This window comes from Ptychodera flava, chromosome 1 (genome assembly GCF_041260155.1).
Source record: "Ptychodera flava strain L36383 chromosome 1, AS_Pfla_20210202, whole genome shotgun sequence".
Taxonomy (NCBI): Eukaryota; Metazoa; Hemichordata; class Enteropneusta; family Ptychoderidae; genus Ptychodera; species Ptychodera flava.
The window spans coordinates 16,134,823-16,155,652 of record NC_091928.1 but is presented as its reverse complement, the minus strand read 5'-3'; the positions used below and the strand labels follow the sequence as shown (position 1 = coordinate 16,155,652).

Here is a 20,830-nt window from a genome sequence, read left to right as displayed (position 1 = left end):
GTGCCAATAGACAACGCAATCAACCTCAATAAATTAAAAGTTAATTAAAGTTCGAAGAGAACGTACGGGTTTGTTGCCTAAACATAAGCTAAACAATATTTTCGCTGAGGATATTTTCTAATGACGGTTTGAAAATTGACGAAAGGTTTTCGGCTACGTGTACGAATGGAGAAAGGACACGACAGCATAACGGTGGATAAATCGAGTGTCCGTTCGATTTCTCCATCGACATCAACGACAAAGAAGCAGGGTTTGGTGGAGTCTGACTTCTAAAGAAAGGTAAGAAACTAATGTGTTTATCTCGCATTATCCTGCAGAGAGCGTGCGAACACAAAAATGTGATCGTTTTCTGAGGTAACTACGGCTTGCAAATTTTCTGATGTCTTCACTCGCATAAAACAATCCAACATATATCAAAGTTGTCCGTGGACGTGCTATTTCAATTTCAAGATGAAAGCTTGCCAGTGCTTTATAGTTTAATGTTGATAAACCCTTTCGGCAAATTTCGTCTTGTCTTGGGTTTGTCTCGCTTTTTAATAATTAATTCAGTGGTAAGTCTTTCTTTCAATTTTGCAAAATGTTCTGATTCATAATATCTAACCACTGTGGTTTGATGATCTTTTAGCAGTCAACTCGACACAAATATATGCAATCAAGAAAAATTTAACATTGCGTAACTTCCAGATGTTACTTTTATACGAGTAAGATGTAAATGATTGATAATCGCAAAATTTATAACGCAAAGCTTTGTCAGCGCGCAAGCCTTGAAATTGTACGAAATAGTTAAGGTTGCCAGAAAGTATTGTAAACCACTAAGCTGGCCTACTGGAGTGAAGGTTTTTTGAATGATATGCAACAAAATAAATTTTCTTCCTTCATGTTGTTGTAAATATCGACAACTCAATGTTTATGGAATGGCCGCCGTTTTAAATTTCAAGTATCGGTAAATTTTAGATACTTTGTCTGATACTACAATTTGCACCGTGACCCTTGATTACAAAGACAATGGTTTTGAACTCCCCTGGAGCATAGTTTGAGCAGAAGCTTAAAACTTTCCATTTCGAAACACCAGCTGCCTTAAGGTAGAATGCGCCTCGGGGACAGACATTCTGATATACCACCTTGTTAAGTTTAATTTTGAAGCTAACTGTAAGAAAACTGTTCGCCGTCTCAGTTCTGTTTTGTTTTTGTTTTTTTTTTTTGCTTTTTTGAAAATTGACAATTTTATTTTTCTCCACACATTAACACAGGGATGGTGGTCATTTTGAATTTCAAATATCGGTAAATCTTGGGTAATTTGTTTCTCTAGTACAAAACCTTACACGGTGACCCCCCCCCCCTCCCGATTGTTGGTGATTTTGAAACGGAAAAGTTGAAATAGTTAGTGTATTTCCAAACTTTGCAGAACGGTTGAAATATTCCTTGAAGAAAGTTTCAGCAACGTTTAAGTCTTTCACTTTCGAGTCGCCTTCTACACTACTTATCAAACCTTTCGAGGAAAGACGTTTTTCTGGTTACAGAGGTTTTACTGTTTTTAAGGTAGAATTTGTTCAAGGTCCGAGGTTTTTTTGCCTGAGAAGGCAGTCACCAAATATTAGGCTAAACAAATACCTCTCATTTTTAAGCACAGACATTTTTAAACCTCAATAAATATCGAACTTATTATTGAAATAGAACTCATACATTAATGACACGATTGGAACTAATTTGGAATAATTGGATTGTGAAGTAATGTCCGTGTAATCTGCAAATGTAAGCTCATCTGCTTTTCTTTTTAAGTTACACACTCGTTTTTATGAGTAATTTGTAATATTGCAACTTTCAGCTAAAGGCACCTAACACTTCTGAGACATTTGAAAATGTGAAGATCCAATTATCCAAAATTAGTTCCAATCGTGTTCAGTGTAGCATTGTCCGTAAAAGTTATAAATGTGAACCTTAACTTCAACAAAAACGCCAGCACTAATCATAATTGTAAAAACATAGTAATCACAAATGTGTTACATCAGCAGCGATAAACATGAAATAAAAAATCGACAAAGAATATAAAAAAAGAAGTATACCTAAATCTATCCATTAATATGCACTCGCGATACTCACTGTTTTGTTCTTAGTTTAAAGGGAAACTCGGAACTGCGCCTTTGCGAGTTTCTTGTTTACAAACAATGTATATCGTACACAATATCTACATGCACCTCATCATAGCTGCAACATTTACATTATACGAAGTAGATTATGATAGACATGTTTGAACTTTAATCAATCACATCGTATCTTGGATACAGTGTTTACATTGGTCGTATGGCATAGACAACGATAATCGATTGCCATATATTTCTTATGTTAAATCTGCAGACACCGCCTTAACAATGAAGCTGTGCGCCATTTTTTTCGTGGTCTTCATATTTGTCATCTGCATCAGTGATACACAAGGAACGTCTGTAAGTACAAACATAAACATGCTTTTCTTTTGCTTTTAAAACGAGTTCATTAATTATTTTTTGACTCTGTGGTCGTGTCAAGGCGGCCAAAACACTCTGAACTCACCTTCGCCTGAACCAACTCTGTCTTAAAATCAACTTGACCCTCCTACTCGACCTTTTTCAACTCGTCCTTAGCACAGACTCAGCTTTAACCCTGTTTTGCCTCTCTCGTAGAACACATTTCAATAACTTTGTCTGTACCAACTTGTGTATCTCTATGTATCCATCCAAAACTATTTCAGTTGGCTTGTCACTAGAGCAAAGATGGGTACTCATGAATAACTTTCGTACACTTAACGAGAAGTGCCAGTACATGCCTTCTTTCATACGCCATTCTTCTGCAAGCTTTAAATGGAGCTATTGTGCTATATCCGTGTGAAGGGTATTCACATGACAAACGTCAAAACATAGTTGCCACCAGGTCCATATTACATGATGTCGTGAAGCAAATTTACAAACACACACATACAAATGTTTAGGCGCACATCATACTGTTCAGTAGAGGAATGGCTCTTGACGTATAAGATTTGTGTTGACAAGAGTCGAGATGGCCTTATTGGATCGTGTTGTAAAACAAAGAGAAGTTCATATGTGTGTACTCTATAGCATCTTGGCCTCATGCCAAGTTTGAATAAAATAAGTTCAGGTATGTCAAAGAAATGACACCGGACGAGCATAATCATGGAAACACGAAGGTCAATATATATGAGTTGACTCTGTGTAAACGTTCTATAACATACTAAATGTTTGTACGGGTTTATCTTTAAAAAATGCCTTTGCTGCTTCTGTTCAGGATATTCGTCCATCTCAAAGTAAGGCATGCGAACATCAAAATAAATGTGCACTACAAGATTCTTAGTGTTCTACATCTATAATGCACGGCGACAGTGACTCGGAGAGTTTCTGAGTGCAAAAATGAGCAAGGTCTTAGTTCTTACAGTATGCATCATTGCTTACTGGAGTTACCAGAGTTACGGATTTATTCCAAAACCTATTTCTGACAGAGAATGTAATTTAAATAAAATGACAGCGCCATGTCAAATGGTTTAAATATTATTTTAGATCATGCAGGTGACTACTTACCCATCCGTCACAACGACAACGAGCCAACTTCCTCGAGGGCACAGTGTCACTTTTGGGGTATTAGAATATTTGTATTACATGCTTCTCCCACTTAATTTTCATACCAAATTTTCGCTATACATGTATTTCCAAACGACAAACAATACCTCACTTCCATCGAGTGATAAACGTAATTCCGTAAAAGCAAACCGATTTTCGTACTGGGATGGCACATTAACCCTTTGAGCGCCAAAGTCTATTTTGTCTCCTTTATAAACTAAACCGCAGTCAATTTTTCTCAGATTTTTGCCAAAATTTTCAGAAAAAACTGTAGCCAATGAAATGTGATTTCCATTTGGTCCTAAATGATAAAAGAGTACAGGAAAATTCATAAAAAAATTGGTAAAATGTTGCACTAAAATTTTGGCGGGAAAAAATTACAGCCCTCAAAGAGTTAATAATTTGAATCAAGTTGAATACTGTAAGACACATTGAATTAGCTGAATGGCTTTTTGCAAACTGGAAAATTGACTTAGCAGGTTCTTAATTTAGCTATTAACATGGCACTTTGACCATTCCTCGGCGGGCAAGTGTTTGAATTAGCTAAATCTTAAATGAGTGAATCCCTTGACTCTAGCTAACCATAGACCCTAGATAATATTTTACCAGAGGTTTGTAATATAAGCTAATTACCAGATGTGAACTGAATGTGCTCACGTGTTTTAAAATAGGTTCATTAATAGTAGTACGTTTCACAGAACAATCAGATATCTGTTACATAATTATATGTAGTAGGTTTCATCAACTTTCGCACAGTACTCTAGAGTTAAATCACTATTTACAAAGTTTTATTTTAATATGCAAATGAGCTGTTTATTAACTTGACACTTCTCAATGCTTCATGGGACAATTAGATATCTATCAGATCAACATATGTAGCACGTGTTATCAAATTTAATGTTGTAATTTTGGAGTAATATCACTAATTTTAAAGTTCATTAAATATGTTAATGAACCCATAATTAACTTGACACTGCTCAATATTTCATAGCACAATTAGATATTTATCAGATCAATATCTGTAGGTTTCACAAATATGGTGCCGTAATTTTAGAGTTATATACCTAATTACATAGTTCATTAAATATGTAAATGAACACTTAATTAACTTGACATTACTAAATGCTTTATAATACAGTTAGATATCTGTCGGATCAGTATCTGCAGCAGATTTCATCACATTTGGTGCTGTTATTTCGGAGTTATATGACTAACTATAAAACTTCATAAATATGCAAATGAGCTATTCATTAACTTGACACTGCTCAATATTTCTCAGTACAATTAAATATATCAGATCAATATTTGTTGGCTGTATCATCAAATTTTATGCAGGAATTTAAGAGTTATGTCACTGATTACAAAAGTTCATTAAATATGCAAATGAGCAGATAATTGACATGGAACTCACAGTATCATTATAATGTTCTGAGATTGTCAACTGAGAAAGTTTTATGAAATTTTGTGCGGTATTTATTGATATATGTCGACACTGTCAATACTGTCTGCATACACTGCAAATTTTTCTGGTTTGCCGGCCAGCTAAATGCAAGCCAAAAATAAACCGGCTTGTTTGTCAGTAAACGGATTGTTTCGAGTTCTGAATTTTGGCTTATATTTGGCTTTCTGGCATGCCAAGTCTGGTTTCTGTGCATGCCAGTTTGGGTTTTGATACGGCATATATACATGCCAAGTAAAGATCACTTCAGCTTGCCAGTAAGCCAGTTAGTACTAAAGAATGGTTTACAGGCAATCCACTATTATACGAACTAGGCTTGTTAGCAAGCCATGTTTAGGATACTGTGGCTTGTCCATATACCAGATAATACTGAACAGTGGCTTTTTTATAAACCAATATCACACTCCTCTGGCTCAACATTAAGCCAATTCTGGTTCCATCTGGTTTGAAGATAAGCTAATATTGCTGCAATGTGGCTTACTGACAAACCAACTTCTGACTAATTCTGGTTTACAGGCAAGCCACTTTAAGGCTTCCTCTGGTTTACCAACAAGCCATTGCAAGCTGGCTTGCAGGCATGCCAATCTAGGCATGCCAATCTAGGGCTTCTGTATGGTTTGCTGACAAACCAGTTCAATATGAATCATATTGCCGGGGGGGGGGGGGGGGGGGGGGGGGGGGGGGGGGGGGGGGGGGGGGAATAATTATTTCTGACCATCCTTAAAATTTAAATTGGATTTCTTCAAATTTTGCAGACACAGGGAGGATTTTCATCCAATGGAATGGCCTATTGGGTCCTCTATGTGATGGAGCTACACAAAGCAGGACTGTAAAAAATCTGAAACACAAAATACAGCTGAAGTAGTTAGAAATCCTGCAAGCTACATTAAAAAATAAACAACAACAATCATCAAAATGAATTTCAGACTAACATTTATTGGAATTTACAAGAAATGAAATATTAATTGTTGCAACATAATTAAATCTAATACTTACAAGGGAATACCAAAAATGACATTCTTATGAATGCTACTTGTAAAATCATACTGATAACATAATGTGATGTTATAAAGTTTACCTCATGCATCTGATGCAAAATTGCTAGCTGTTTCACTGGGAAATCCCCTTACACTACAGACCACTCATAATTGTCAGCCCATTTACTTCACATCCCAGCTTTGTCAAGCCAGAAGAATACTCTACAAATTGAAATGTTCCTTTCACACTTCTGATGTAATCAAAGTTTGAAACCCTACATAACTAAGCAAACCTAGCACAACATTGTCTCTTTCCATGCTGCAGAATATAACACCTTCAAGAAACGACACAAAGTGAACTGCTTGCTCCTTCATAGACGAGCACACCTAAACAGGGCTGCTGCTTTGCATCTCGTCCACAGAATGCGAGTTTCCAGCATCCTGGAATATAAAAGATGCAAACATTCAAAATTTGAGGTACAAGATTAGATCCTGGTAAAACACTTAGAGCCCAGCTACTAGTACAATGAGGGCAAGGCCTAGAAACTGGTACGTTTAGGGTATTTGTACATGTATATTGGAATGTTCATTGGTAGCATTCTAAATTACAGTCATGTTCATAAACACATATTTGACTGCAGGAACCGATTATCAAGTCTTTCTTGGTGCATCAATAATCTGACATGACTGCTCAGGGCAAGTCTCTAAGCATGACAAAGATAGCTCTTACAAGTTATTGTCAATGTCATAGGCTTGCTGCAACAGTGCACTGGCAAAAATGTGTAAAGCTATGGTGTGAATTTCATGATAATGAATTTCAATTCAAGAGTATCAAAATGAATTTATAACAAGGCAAGATATAAGAGTCACAGTGCAATGTCCTTTTGAGACTTGCAAAGAAGTTACTAGGCCTTTGAGAAAGCATTTTATCACCCTGGCTATGCAACCCTCATCATTGATGATATACTTCTCATGTATGTATTTTGAAATAAGTAAATGAGGCTGCATTACCAGAAACTTCTTCAGGATTTCAGTACTGTTTATCAACTGCAGTTTCTTGGCCTACTTTCCACAGCATACTAAAATGCCAAGTATTATGTTTTTAAACATAGCCTGTATATTTGATTATTTTTATAATTGACAAATGAATTCTTGTCCGGCCCTAAATGAAATTTTCAGCAATAACAATGCTACATGTACATACTGTACTGAGTAGCTTAACATTGGGGATTTCATCATGTTTCAATGACTTGAATGGGAAACTGTAGTTGATAAGCAGAACAAAAACGCTGGAAGGAAGCCCCCAAGTTGTGGCTAGTGGAGATCAGAACATAACTAAGCCTTAATAAACCTAGTAAACATATGATTCATGTGAATGGGAGAGTGATCGATTGCCATATTTGCCTTTATATCTTGAAACAAATTGACAAATGCAGATTTGGCATGGCCATGTTCTTGTACAACATCCTAGCACAGCTTTGAGGAGCACAACTGTGTACCACCTATGTACTTGACAACACTGTAGCAGGGGTCATTTTCACACAGCCCTGATATAGGAATGTGTGCTGTAGGTATGTAATGTGCCTAGCACTATATTATTGTGCCAGAGAAGCTGTTCACCTCCCTGTACCAGGGCCGGTGGTTCAGCATTTGTGGCACAGTGATGAACACATCCACATACCAGCCCTGTTGAAATTTTTAGCCCCTTTTCAACCTGGTCACATAAAAGCTCACCTCCCTGTACCAGCCTTATTGTAAACACACGGTGCAATTGTGCCTATGCAGACATTCATGTACCAGTTATGTTGGAATTTCCCCATTACAGAACTGTACACGTTGCTTCTACAGGGTTGATTTGGAAGCAAATGTTCATTTTTTCAAACCCATGTTGCATGTACTATTTGCAAAACTATTTTACTGGACTGTGACACACTAGGTACATGGATGTAAAATGCAGCTGTGCTAGTTATTTTTCTGACTATGCTATACTGGGGATATTATTTTAATAGCTGGTGGTCTCTGTTGCTTCTCAGGGCTGGTACAGCTGTGTGTACATCCCTGAACCAGCCTTCAGAAGGTAACAGGGTTGTAAGAGTTTTCCAGTGCAGTGTTACACAGAAATCCTTTACTGAATCTGACAGAAATCAATTCCAGAATGTTGAAAGCTCAATCAGCTGTAACTTTTGGCAATTTCCAAGTAGTTTTATTTTGTGCAAAAAACTGCAGTATCTTGTTCTACTTCTTAAGGCTCGATGAATGTCCAACATACATTATCAACCCAGTTCACATGTGTATATGTAGCATTGTTATTGTTGAAAATCAAATTTCAGTCTGGAATACACCCTTTGCGCCTGTCGCGAGGGGGCATGGAACTATGGGAAAATGCTAACCGGAGGTGCGGCAAAACATACGACTTATACTTTAAAATGGAAAGGTGTGATTTTCGAGCGAAAAAAAAGTGAAATACAAAGTGAATATTTATGCTGCAACAAGAAAACATCTAGTGGTGCATGGGACTAGCTGAGGTAAGTGTTTGTGTGCATTGTCTAGCACAGTAATATTTTATAACTGTAGATATCGGTGATTTTTGACAGGCGAAACAGGCAAGTTGTAGACTTACAGTGCGCTATATACAACGTATGATGGCATAACATAGCCGGTACGTCAAAATCTTCAGAATTACAGGTAAAAAATTCAAAATTTAACGAATTCATACTTTGTTGACTTATATTTTCATTGCTGCGTTTTTAATTTTGAAATATTTGAAAAAAAAATTGAACGTTCGGGAAAATTTGTTTCCGCTGTGCTACTACGGGTCTCTTTTGCCTACGGGAAGTACACGGTCAACATACCGGCGCTACTGTCAGCAGGGCACTGTGACACAGTACGCATCACCCGCTCTCGTATTGAGTCTACAACTTGGCCGCTTCGCAGGCCGAAAATCGCAGATATCTACAGTTATAAAATATTATGGAGCTACTCAATGCACACGAACACTTACCAGAGCTAGTCTCATGCACCATTAGGTGTTTTCTTGTTGTAGCATAAATATGCACTTCGATTTCACTCACTTTTTTTGCTCGAAAATCGCACCTTTCCGTATTAAAGCATAGGAGTCGTATGTTTTACCCCACTTCCGGTTAGTATTTTCCCATAGTTCCATGCCCCTTGGCGACAGGCGCTAGGCGCAAAGGGTGTATAGAATTCATTTGTCAACAACAACAATGGTTGTTGAAACATGTACACAGTACATTGTCAAGCAGAATATTGGTATTCAAGAGACTGTTATATACCCGGTAGCTATCGAAACTGCAGTTTGTACACACAAAATGAAGATTGAAAATTGCTAAAACTTACAGCTAATGTGCCTTTACTAATTTGCACTGAATTATAGCAACAAATTTTTTCAACAAGCAATACTTACATAAAAAAACCATGACCATTTGTCCAACTGCAGTTTTTCCACAAAAGGCACTCTTGAGAACCCAAATTTGATGCCTGTTTAACAATCAGGAAAATGGTAAATTATGTTAATCATATTCTACTTCTATACATCAGACTAAGATTCAGTATCATAAACTAGGTGCATGCAAGTGGCTCCCCTCATGTGATTGATTATTATACACCTGCTTCTGTAACCTATTGAGTTTTGTTGTACAGTAAGTTTCAGTATCAGAGGATGCAGAGTCGAATAACTTTGTGGCAGAGTACATTTGGTGTTATTGGACGCTATTTGACATTTGCCCTAAAGAAACCTTTACGTCAGCGCAGGGAAAAAGGAGAGATGGTTTTAAATTTTTAACAAAAAGTATACTTCCAAACATTCAGTACTTCAAAATGTTACTAGTGGTGAATCAAAACCCTGTGCAATTAGAGTTAAATTATGCTGCTGACGTACAATTTCTATCATGTACACTGTGCTGCGCAGGTTTGAAATTTCGTTGCGTGCACTTAGCCGACATGCTGAACGTGTTTTCTTGCAATTGTCTAGTGTAGTACGCGACAGGCACCCCAAAAATGCTTTAATTTTGATTTTTGTGGAAAAATTGGACTAAAAAAGGTGTATAATAATAAGGTTATTCACAAAATGGCATTGTCTGAGACGCGTAGCTTTGAGGAAAATACCTCCGCTGCATGATGTACTCGGATATAAATCACAGAATTTTGTGAATAACCTTAAATTATAACAATAATAAGTGTCAATGCTTATCATGTCTGTTGTGTGACTACGACAAAGATACGTCACAGATATGTAATAACAGCTGAAATTCGAACAAAACCCAAAGTGTTAGAGTAATATGAGGAACATTCACGTCTGACATTATTATTATTGCTGCACACAACGATATTTGATCACCTTTTATAGCCACTTTCTTCTGCATTTCACCATCTCTGAGGGCAGAGTCTTCATTCTGTTTCCACATTGTACTCAGAGAATCCATTGTTAATTTGTGGAGCTGAAGGCAGTCTGTATCAAGTATATCACGCCCTGGACCATCTGTTGAAAAAGAAACAAATAAGTATCTATTACCGGTAAATGGAAGTCAATGGTCAACATTTGTACATGAAGCTATCTGCTGAAAATGAATCACTTTAATATGTACGTGTCTTGAATGACAGGACGGCTCACAGGATTTGTGTAAGCAATGATGTTCAAGGACCAAAGTTAAATCAAGCTGTGAAAATAAATTTGCCTTGAATAATAGAATCAACCATTACGTCATTTTGACAAATGATTTGTGAGGTATACCTGACTGTATTAAATCATCTAAGTTGCCAGTCTGAGGTAATTATCAACAGAAACAAGAAATATCATCCATGAAACAGTCTATGTTTGTTATATTGAAAGTAGCGCTACAATGCCGACGGCCCTGTGGAGTTCCAAGTAAGCGCATCCCACTGGACTAGGCGTGTTGATGTGAAATGCTACATTTCCTGAATTTGGTCGTACCGATTTATCACTACTGAAGACAAACACTATACTACACTAACTTTGTCGTTTATGGGGTTAGGAATTTGTTCAAACACGTCGATCGCGTTCCATAAACATTGGGCGTAGGGCATCCGTGTTTCACTCAGGGAGTTGTACCGGAAGTTGGAATGGCGGCTCCCAGAAATGTTTTTGGAACACGATCGACGTGTTTGAACAAATTCAAGCCCGGTTTAAATGAGAATGACTTTGCACATCTTACATGGAATATAACATGGAATAAAGCTTACTTGCCTTCGTTTCCAAAGACGTCGGTTCTTTCTTTCTACCTCCATGCATAGTCCCATACATAGAATGAACGCAAATACCGGTATGTAGTTTCGCAGCGTCTGTACAATGGAGGTAGCAGAGATTCTCCATGGCTGCACATAACATGTTCTTCCGAAGTCATATTTCATCGGTGATGGAAGCCATTACTGTCGACTGTTATATGGGAAATTTTGGAGGTAAACTGACGGGACTACCGCAGTTCGGAATGGAGTTCGGAAAGATTGGACGATCGTAGAGTACCATCTCGGCTCGGCTGTATCTCGCTCGGCTGTGGCTTGGCGCGCGATCTGTACTCACAGAGGAATTCATACGCCACTCTCTTTGAAGTGAAAGGGTGCGGATTCCACTGGCAAGAGGTCACTTTAAGCACAGGCTCTTGAGTCAATGCAGGCGAACCGCTAGCCGCCACTGATACAATAAAAATCATTTTATTGTATCAGTGGCGGCTAGCGGTTCGCCTGCATTGACTCAAGAGCCTGTGACTTTAAGAGTACGATCAATCAGCATAATTCTTACATATGTCACGGAGATATAATATCTATAACGAAGTTAACATTGGCCAGGCGAATCATTTTGTAAAATTGGACTATGTTAGAGCGTACAGTTACAAAGAGTGAACCGTCGGTCAAAGGTCACGAAATGACCGCGACCGTTAACTTTCATTGACACAGGCTCCCAATATCATCAGCTGTGATGTGGCTTGCATGTTTTTGGCACACGTCAGGGGCATGGGACATCCGTTTCAAACATGTCCTTATTAATAAAATACATCGGCATTGTCCGGTATCCCAAGATCAAGGCTGTGGCTTGGAAAAAAATCAGGAAATGCCAATAATAGCGTTGATCGCGATTTCAGGTTTGTTACTATAAGCTTAGCTGTACGCGAGCGACATCGCTGCCTGAAATTCGACCAAAGTTTGTTGTTGCAATGTTAATAGTCTGAGCCATAAATTATTGTGGTTTTTACTTTCGTTGTTCTCTCGGAAAATGCGGACAATCCGACATTTATTTTTGCATGTTAATGAAGAAAAATGACGTCATTTGCGAACAACGCTATTTCAGTATTGTCAATTAGGCCTAATTCCTTCAAATTATTGTTTTGATATTCATGTAGGCCTACCCACAGAGGCCTACTTGAAGCAAGTTCATATCCTCTGTTCAATTGAAAACTTCCAAAAAATTGTATCGTACGACAAAATATTATAAAGCTAATCAATCTGTCGCACTGAATGCAGGCATTGATGCGCACCGTCCTCGCTGTTATCAATGTAGTGATGTGATGTACAATTCTGGTTTAGATATTAACCAGTGACTGTCATGACAATGGCTTGAAAACAGGCCGATTAATTTCAAGTGCTTGAATGGTTTAAACTTAAACCATGCTCACAAAGTTGCCACTTGTCGTTGGCTTAAAGATGAACCAATGAATTTGTCGGCATATAAACAAACCAACGATGCCAGTGGCTCAAATTTAAACCAATAAAATTATATTGTGACGGGCTTAAAAAGAAGCCATTCGGCTTAAATTTATGCCATGACGGGCTTGATAATAAGCCACCTATGTATTGGTATGAATACATGCCATTCATACTCTTTGTGGTGGCGTGACTTCAAACCAAAAAATCTTAGTGGATTTCGGGCAAACCGAAATATTTCAAACATATTCACACTGGTTCATCTGCAAGCCACATACAAACCAAGTGGTTATATTTCAAGCCAGAAGAATTTGTAGTGTAGGGAAACCATTATATGAGAAAAATGACATCGTATAACTTCATTAATATGCAAGCCACATAAACCAAAATCTTATAAGTTCTTGCAAGTAGCATATGGTACCTGTCTACTAAATCTGACCTGAATCTGTATAGGCGTTTTTGAGTTATCGTGTAAACAGACAGACAGACAGACAGACAGACACACACACACACACACACACACAAAAACACGGACGAACAGACAGACATCGTTATGACATTAGCTCACGTGTGTGAACACGTGAGCTAAAAACGACACGTTTTACAGCAGCACTAGATAAGTTTCAGTCAAATGATATTACTACGTGGCCCACTACATCACCCAAAAGTTACCATTGGATCCCTAAGGACGCAGGGCGTTCGATATGAGAGGCACGTTATAACATCCATTTTGTCACCTTTTCAAAAGATATACTTTTTTGTAGGGAAAATGGAGAAAGAAAGGGTCTGATAACAAAGGCAACAAAGAATGGGGACACGGAGGGTATGGAGGTTACAAAGGAGGCAAGTGGGGAAAAGGAGGCAAGGGGGAGAAAGGACATAAAGGGCATGATAGCAGTCCTGAAAGTGGAAACGGACGTGGAGGGTCTGATAGCAGTCCTGAAGGTGGCAACAGAGGAAACGGACGTGGAGGGTCTGATAGCAGTCCTGAAGGTGGCAACGGAGGAAACGGACGTGGAGGGTCTGATAGCAGTCCTGAAGGTGGCAACGGGGGAAACGGACGTGGAGGGTCTGATAGCAGTCCTGAAGGTGGCAACGGAGGAAACGGACGTGAGGGTCTGATAGCAGTCCTGAAGGTGGCAACGGGGAAACGGACGTGGAGGGTCTGATAGCAGTCCTGAAGGTGGCAACGGGGGAAACGGACATAAAGGGCATGATAGCAGTCCTGAAGGTGGCAACGGAGGAAACGGACGTGGAGGGTCTGATAGCAGTCCTGAAGGTGGCAACGGAGGAAACGGACGTGGAGGGTCTGATAGCAGTCCTGAAGGTGGCAACGGGGGAAACGGACGTGGAGGGTCTGATAGCAGTCCTGAAGGTGGCAACGGGGGAAACGGACGTGGAGGGTCTGATAGCAGTCCTGAAGGTGGCAACGGGGGAAACGGACGTGGAGGGTCTTCTAGTAGTTCTGAAGGTGGCAACGGAGGAAACGGACGGGGAGGGTCTTCTAGTAGTTCTGAAGATAGCGACGGAAAAGAAGGACAGTGCGAAGGCAAGGCTTTACCTTGTATTGTTTGTTTGATTCGCCAAAGAATCATGACACATGTCTTGAGCTGTAGATAGTTAGTTTTCCATCACAATACTCATAGTTGTTACCATGGAGACCGCATTTTGTTCTGAAAAGTTACCATCGAATAGATCCGACAAAAACTGCTTGCCAATCGATACCAGATTATATAAACCCAATTAAATGCCTCTGCAAGGTAATGGGGTAGCGATATTCATTCATAATTGCTTTTTATCAACAAACTCAAATTGTATCTTTCTCAAAATTTTGTATTAAGGTAATATGCACCTAGAAAGAGAAAGACTTAAAATTTTTGCTCAAACTTTCTTCAAGGAATATTTCTACCATTTTTCTTTCAAATTCAAAAATTAAAATTGGGGGAAAATAGTTAAGATTAACCGATATTGGAAATTTAAAATTGCCGCCATCCCTGGTTTAACTACATGGGATGAAAAGTTTACTTACACCAAGAAGTTTAAAATTAAATGAACCACTACAAGTGGTAGATCAGAAAAGAGGCACATTATTAGGCGCATTCTACCTTTAGTAAGATTTACAGTGTCATTTTCCCATTATTTTTCTTCGGCGTTTGTTTGATGTCACGTGATCATCTATAAACATAATGCAGATATCCTGCCGTACAAATCGTTGTAAAAACAAAGATCACGTTTTGCTTACTACCTTTTCTCCTGGAAAAGGTATAAGTGCAGCTGCATGTCTGTAGATGTTTTACCACACACCAATAACATATTTTATATTTTTATATCACCAATTAGCCAATGGGCCAGTTTGTCTTTGTGTTGAATACAAGATATTCCTTAACGAGCTGAGTTATGGCGATGCGAGGGCAGCTTGTCGTGCAGACAACGGGATGCTGGCCACAGTAGACTCGTACTACGTTCAAAACCTACTGGAGACGAACATTGAAAATGAAAACGTCGGTGATTTGGTAGATGGGTTCTGGATTGGCCTTGACGACTGCAATATGGAAGGAACGTTTTCTTGGCGTGATGGCACAGTCCTAACAGGAAACTGCTACCAGAACTGGTTTGGTGACCACAGTCATAATAATAGGGACTGTGTGGCAATTAGGTAAGGCACTTTAGTAAAATTCTTTATTTGCCTTCTACGTGCTGGTAGGTTTTCAGAGAAATTAAGAAAACAAACACAATGTTATCACTATTACAAATGAAAATATTATTTTTCCAAAAGAAACCAAATAAAAATTCAGCTAATGAATTGTGTTTTTTTCTGTGTGTTTTTTCCCTGGCTGGCCGGTAGGTTTTCGAAAAATCCAAGGACGGCAAACAAAGAATTTTCTTTAATGCCCTTATTACAAGAGGTTTCCTTGTTCCTTCCACTGTATTTCAGTGCGGTTGTCACGTATAGTAATGATATGGACCATAGGTCTTAAGCACAGGGAACAGATGAAAGGACCCTGGGGTGGGGAGGAGGGTTTTTTGTGTGCAACGGTTTACCTTATTTGATTTTATTAATTTGACTGTGATATTTCAAATAAAGAGTTCAACTCCACACCGTCTGACTGCTTTATATATTACCGACAAGTCCTTATCTCCTCTCCAACTTGTGTATACACCACTGCAATTGCTCCGAAAACATTGCCAACTTGCTAATCCGCTGTCCGTATCAGCGGGTTAAGTGATTGAGTCAACACCACAGCCGTCACACACGCAGTAAAATTTTACTTTAATTTTATTTTAAATTTGCTACTTGTAGCAATAAGAAAACAGTCAGACAGTGTGGAGTTGAACTCTTTATTTGAAATATCACAGTCAAGATTAATAAAATCAAATAAGGTAAAACCGTTGCACAAAAAAACCCTCCCTCCCCACCCCAGGGGACTTATTTCTTTCCCCTATGGTCTTAAGGATGATCGAGTCACTTGCTACGTCATCATAGCTGCAAAAAATATAACGCGCACTCTACGACGCACGCGTCCACTGTACGGGACCGTGCTCACTGTAAAAAGTACACCGTGGTTTTTTAATGGAAACCTATCTTCATACAACTTATTGACAGGGCTTTTAGCATGAAAGCGGACGTTGTAAGTGATGATTGAATGACCATTATATTGTCTTCGAGTTGTAATTTTAATATTTGAATGTCGATATATTTACAAAGTATTTAAAAATCCCAACAAAATAATTTGAAAAGGACATCTCTCTCATCAAATTGTGATTTTTCCCATTTCACATATTGGGAGGGGTTGATGTTAAGCAATGAAGCATTGTAAATAGGCCAATATTTTTATTTGATGCATATAATGTGCAATATCTGAACAATAATTTATAGCTAAAACTTTCATTTATTATTCAATGCGGTTCACATGTAAATTAATAAAAACAGTGCAGCATTTGAAGAAAGGAATTGAAAGTAAATATATCGGGTTGTGCAACGCTTACGGGAGATTCATAATTTCTGTCATTCGAATGGGATAAAGTGGGTGTATTTCAAATCCTTCTTGCTGCCAAATTAATCTGGTGACATAGTGATTTTTTGTCATAATCTCATCCTCACATATAAGTCTTACTGTTAGAGAAAACTAACGAAAATTGTTGGTAAAAAATTTAGTGGCTCGATCACCCTTAATGAAAATTATTCAATGTACCTCTGCATAAAGGTGAACAAGATGAAAAAAATAGTTATGTTCGTTAATTGGTATTTAGGTTGATTTAATGATAGATAGCGAATCAGAGTTGTGTTAAAGGGAGGGTGTCGTCGGAGCTCCGCTAAAAGGTTGCCAGGGACCCCTACGACCGATGTAAACATTGGATCTAGGGTACGCTGGCGATTGATGAAAGTGAAAGTACGTTTGTTAAGAATGAATTTTGTAAAACTATGTTAACTATGTTGCAGCTATGTTGACGCAATGCATCTTGATATCATGCATAAAGTACATCGTTTGCAAACAAGAAAGTCGCACACGCGCAGTTCCGGCGTCACCCTCCCTTTAAACCCTTGAATAAACATTTTGGCCATTTTAGCATAGGTGTGTCTCGTGTAATTATACATACTTTATACCTTTAAATATAATTTTAAAATAAACACTTAAGACTTCCATCTAGAGTTTTGAAATTTTGATGTTAACACGGGCTATTTTTTTTGGTAACGATGTTCTGTACCGTTATTTCTTAAAATGTCAGTAGCTGTAACTTTTGAATGATTTTTTATTATCTTTAAATTTTCTTGTTCTACTCCACAAAGCATATCGAGATACTCAATATTCAGCCTGTACATATAAGGCTTAATCAACATTATTTGGGTTCACATATTTTCCTGATCGTAATCAATAACAAAAGTAACAGACTTTTTCTTTAAGTCTTTTGTTTGTCAAGAAATCTCAGAATGTAAATAACACATTAAAACATTACATTTGTACAAAAGGTAATTTGATTTAATCTTAAGTCGGTTCTACCAAAGTTAAAACTGTCATAATCATTATTTTGACACAAATTACGGTTAACCTACCCTCTCCTTTTTCTTACAGTAAATCTAAATCTTACAAATGGGACGACTTCGCTTGTTCGATGGAAATGGGTTACATTTGCATGTACTACAGTAAGTATTCAAGCATATCTATGTACTGCTTGCTGATCGTCAATAGACATAACACTGCATAAGATATGTATGTATGTATGTGTGTATGTATGTATGTATGTATGTATGTATGTATGTATGTATGTATGTATGTACGTTCATTTTTGCTACATTTACGTCAGGAGAAGTTCATGTAGAGTAATTGTGACAATGCTTGTCAGTGTTTAATTTGTCTGTCTTTCTGTCTGATGTATTTTCATATAAATGGGTTAGGATCCATTAATGGATTGTGTATAAAATTTTATTCCAATCGTTTACATACTCAGTTGTTCTCTTTTGCTGAATTTCACTCGTATCTATGTGAATACCACGATTAAAATCGAGATGTCTCCATTTTTGTAGATTGTGACAACAGAGATGTACAGTGCCAACAATGTGCCGAGTTACCACCGGAACCAATGCCCGGTGGAGGAGATTAAGACCAATGTAGATGTGATTCCATTGTACCGACACTGAATTAAGTCAACTTGACACTAATATGGACATTAGGTTTACGTCATGACTCATTTTCCATTTATTGAATTGGCGATTGTCACATAATTACCATTGGCTAATACAGCTTTCTTTCTTGGACTCTAATGCAGTGTATGTTCCTTACTTTGTTAGTTGGAGTGTCTATACGAAAGCAGTTTTGATAGTGTGAATGTATGGCTGTGACAATGATACTTTGTTCTAAAATTTGGATCGGTATCTGTAGTTTCACAACTTGCACACACGAGTTGAAAATAGAACCTATCTCGGTGAATCAAAGAGTCGGCGAACTCAAGCATAACCATACCTCCAGCTCAGGTATGTTAATGCATGGGCATAGGCTTGCATACATGTAAAATCAGTTTGAAGATATCTTTTAATCAGACTGGTCAGAAAATTGTGAAAATTGCCAAAAAATATGTTTCGCATTTGATTAAGCTGAAATTTATCATAATATATTACCCAAGTCAGGTCACGTGACCCATAATCTGTTATTTCCCGCCAAAATTATATATTGCAAATAATTGAATATTCCAACCGTTAAACACTAAAATATTTAAAATATTATGACCAATTAATGTAAAATGGGATTGGAACTTGTGTTAGAACTAGTGGCAGATGCAAAAATTATTGAATTTTGAATATTATTTCTTCAAAAAAAACAACAAATACAATATTTTGACGTTTTACATGAATATTTGGAATATCAGAAAGAAGTATAGATAGAGTTTCAAGAGTGCCATGTATTTTTGAAGAATATGATAAATGTCGTTTCAAAAGTGCAAAGAAAATCAAGAAAATTTAACGGTTTACGGTTGGAATATTAAAATTAATAAAGACGTAAATTTTGGCGGGAAAATATCAGATTTGGTCACGGGACTCAACTCGTCAAGATTAAGGCAGACATTTTTTTAAAGAATTTAATAATTCCAATAATTAGGCCAAATATCAATCAAATCTGGTGGTTTTAAAGATAATTGATCATTTTCCTACTTTTGGGCTTGATGGGTACAAACACCCATGCATTAACTTACTTGAGAGTTGCATTATCCAACAATAACTGAAAAATACAAGGCAAGCATAAGTCATTATTCTTATGCTAAAATCATATCCTCCAATGTCAAAATTCAATCACATTCTACCCACGCAGTATCCTCATAGCAGCATATTCCATGGCTCATATTATAGCTAGGTGGTTTTCAATTATTATGAGTGGGGGTGGGCAGGAGAAACTGGAAAGGGTGATTTTATTAATAAAAACCTGCCCTTTGGGGAGGGTCAAATTATGCAAACTTAGCCTGGGTGAGGGCATAGACCCTCGAGAAAAATTGGTGAGGGTAACATTTCACATTTGCAAATTTTACAATGAATACGATTTTTTAATATTTTGTTCACGGAATGTAAACATATTCAACAATACTTATATGAAAAGGGCCATAGCTGTCCCACAGTACATACATTACATCCCATAGGTATAATACATCAATGTGTGCATGGCTGTGTGGAGTATGTATGTATATTCAGCCATCCAATCATCCATCCATCCATCCATCCGTCCGTCCATCCATCCATCCATCCATCCATCCATCCATCCATCTATCTATCTATCTATCTATCTATCTATCTATCTATCTATCTATCTGCAACTGCTAAAAATTCTTGCATACTAAGTATAACCATTGCTCAAATCAATAGCAAACAAGTTGGCAAACATGAGCAGAAATTAAGAGAAATATATCCATAAATTACGTTTGGGAACATTTCAGCGCCGGGTGGCAAAGGCTGTATTAAAAGGAAAAAATATCATTGAGGAATTTATTTCATCTATGAAACATGAAGGAAAATCATCCTAGAACATTCAGCTCTACACAAAAACAGTACTGATGAATACTTGTGCTTTTATTTAATCGATGAACTTACAGCATTTTACAAGATTACGTTGTCTGCCCATTACAGGGCCAAAAGCTGTGATCTATTTTCTTTCACTAGCTTTATTTTGTATGTTGATTGAGAGTTCTTGTTCTGCTACCCTAGTTGAAATACCTGCTATTCAGCTTGTTGATACAGCCTGTATACACTGTATACATGTTAAGTGCTCTATTTTTGTTTATATTTGAATTCTAGTTTAGACCAGAATTCAAGTGATTTTTGTCTTCATAATATTAGGGATCATCATGGAACTCGGTTGAGACAGCGATCTAAAATACACTGACGTTGACGTTTTGGGAACACAATTTTCCATGGCATACCACAGACGCTTGGCACATTTCTGGGATAATAATTGTATTTAATATGTAGAATGTCTCTACGACTTGATTATTCAATAAAAGAATCACGGTACATGATACATGTAGCACTGAGCCTACATGTTGACTAGCATATAACCGAGTGGCTATGGCTGCCCGGCTCAATTCATCCCAGTCCTCCATCAAAGAAACAAGCGACCTAATGGCCGATATAG

The 20,830-nt window shown here is 37.7% G+C and overlaps 2 protein-coding genes across 2 annotated transcripts; both read left to right on the top strand.

Annotated features, from left to right (window-relative positions):
• The first annotated feature begins 224 nt into the window (after positions 1–224).
• On the top strand, positions 225–13,899 carry LOC139131345 (glycine, alanine and asparagine-rich protein-like). The gene is made up of 3 exons (XM_070697362.1): positions 225–279; positions 2,356–2,441; positions 13,481–13,899. The coding sequence occupies exons 2-3, from the start codon at positions 2,370–2,372 to the stop codon at positions 13,883–13,885; spliced, it is 477 nt and encodes a 158-aa protein (XP_070553463.1). The 5' UTR covers positions 225–279; positions 2,356–2,369; the 3' UTR covers positions 13,886–13,899.
• Positions 13,900–13,929: 30 nt separating this feature from the next.
• On the top strand, positions 13,930–18,317 carry LOC139143110 (layilin-like). The gene is made up of 4 exons (XM_070713269.1): positions 13,930–14,265; positions 15,092–15,372; positions 17,789–17,859; positions 18,241–18,317. Exons 1-4 carry the CDS (start codon positions 13,930–13,932, stop codon positions 18,315–18,317), a joined length of 765 nt encoding a protein of 254 aa, XP_070569370.1.
• The last annotated feature ends 2,513 nt before the right edge of the window (positions 18,318–20,830 follow it).

Excerpts from the sequence above, each read along its gene's own strand:
- LOC139131345 (XM_070697362.1), top strand. The coding sequence starts at position 2,370 with ATGAAGCTGTGCGCCATTTTTTTCGTGGTCTTCATATTTGTCATCTGC. Across the intron at positions 2,442-13,480 it reads GTGATACACAAGGAACGTCT|GGAAAATGGAGAAAGAAAGG; the intron begins GTAAGTACAAAC and ends ACTTTTTTGTAG.
- LOC139143110 (XM_070713269.1), top strand. The coding sequence starts at position 13,930 with ATGATAGCAGTCCTGAAGGTGGCAACGGAGGAAACGGACGTGGAGGGT. Across the intron at positions 15,373-17,788 it reads AGGGACTGTGTGGCAATTAG|TAAATCTAAATCTTACAAAT; the intron begins GTAAGGCACTTT and ends TTTTTCTTACAG. Across the intron at positions 17,860-18,240 it reads TTACATTTGCATGTACTACA|ATTGTGACAACAGAGATGTA; the intron begins GTAAGTATTCAA and ends CCATTTTTGTAG.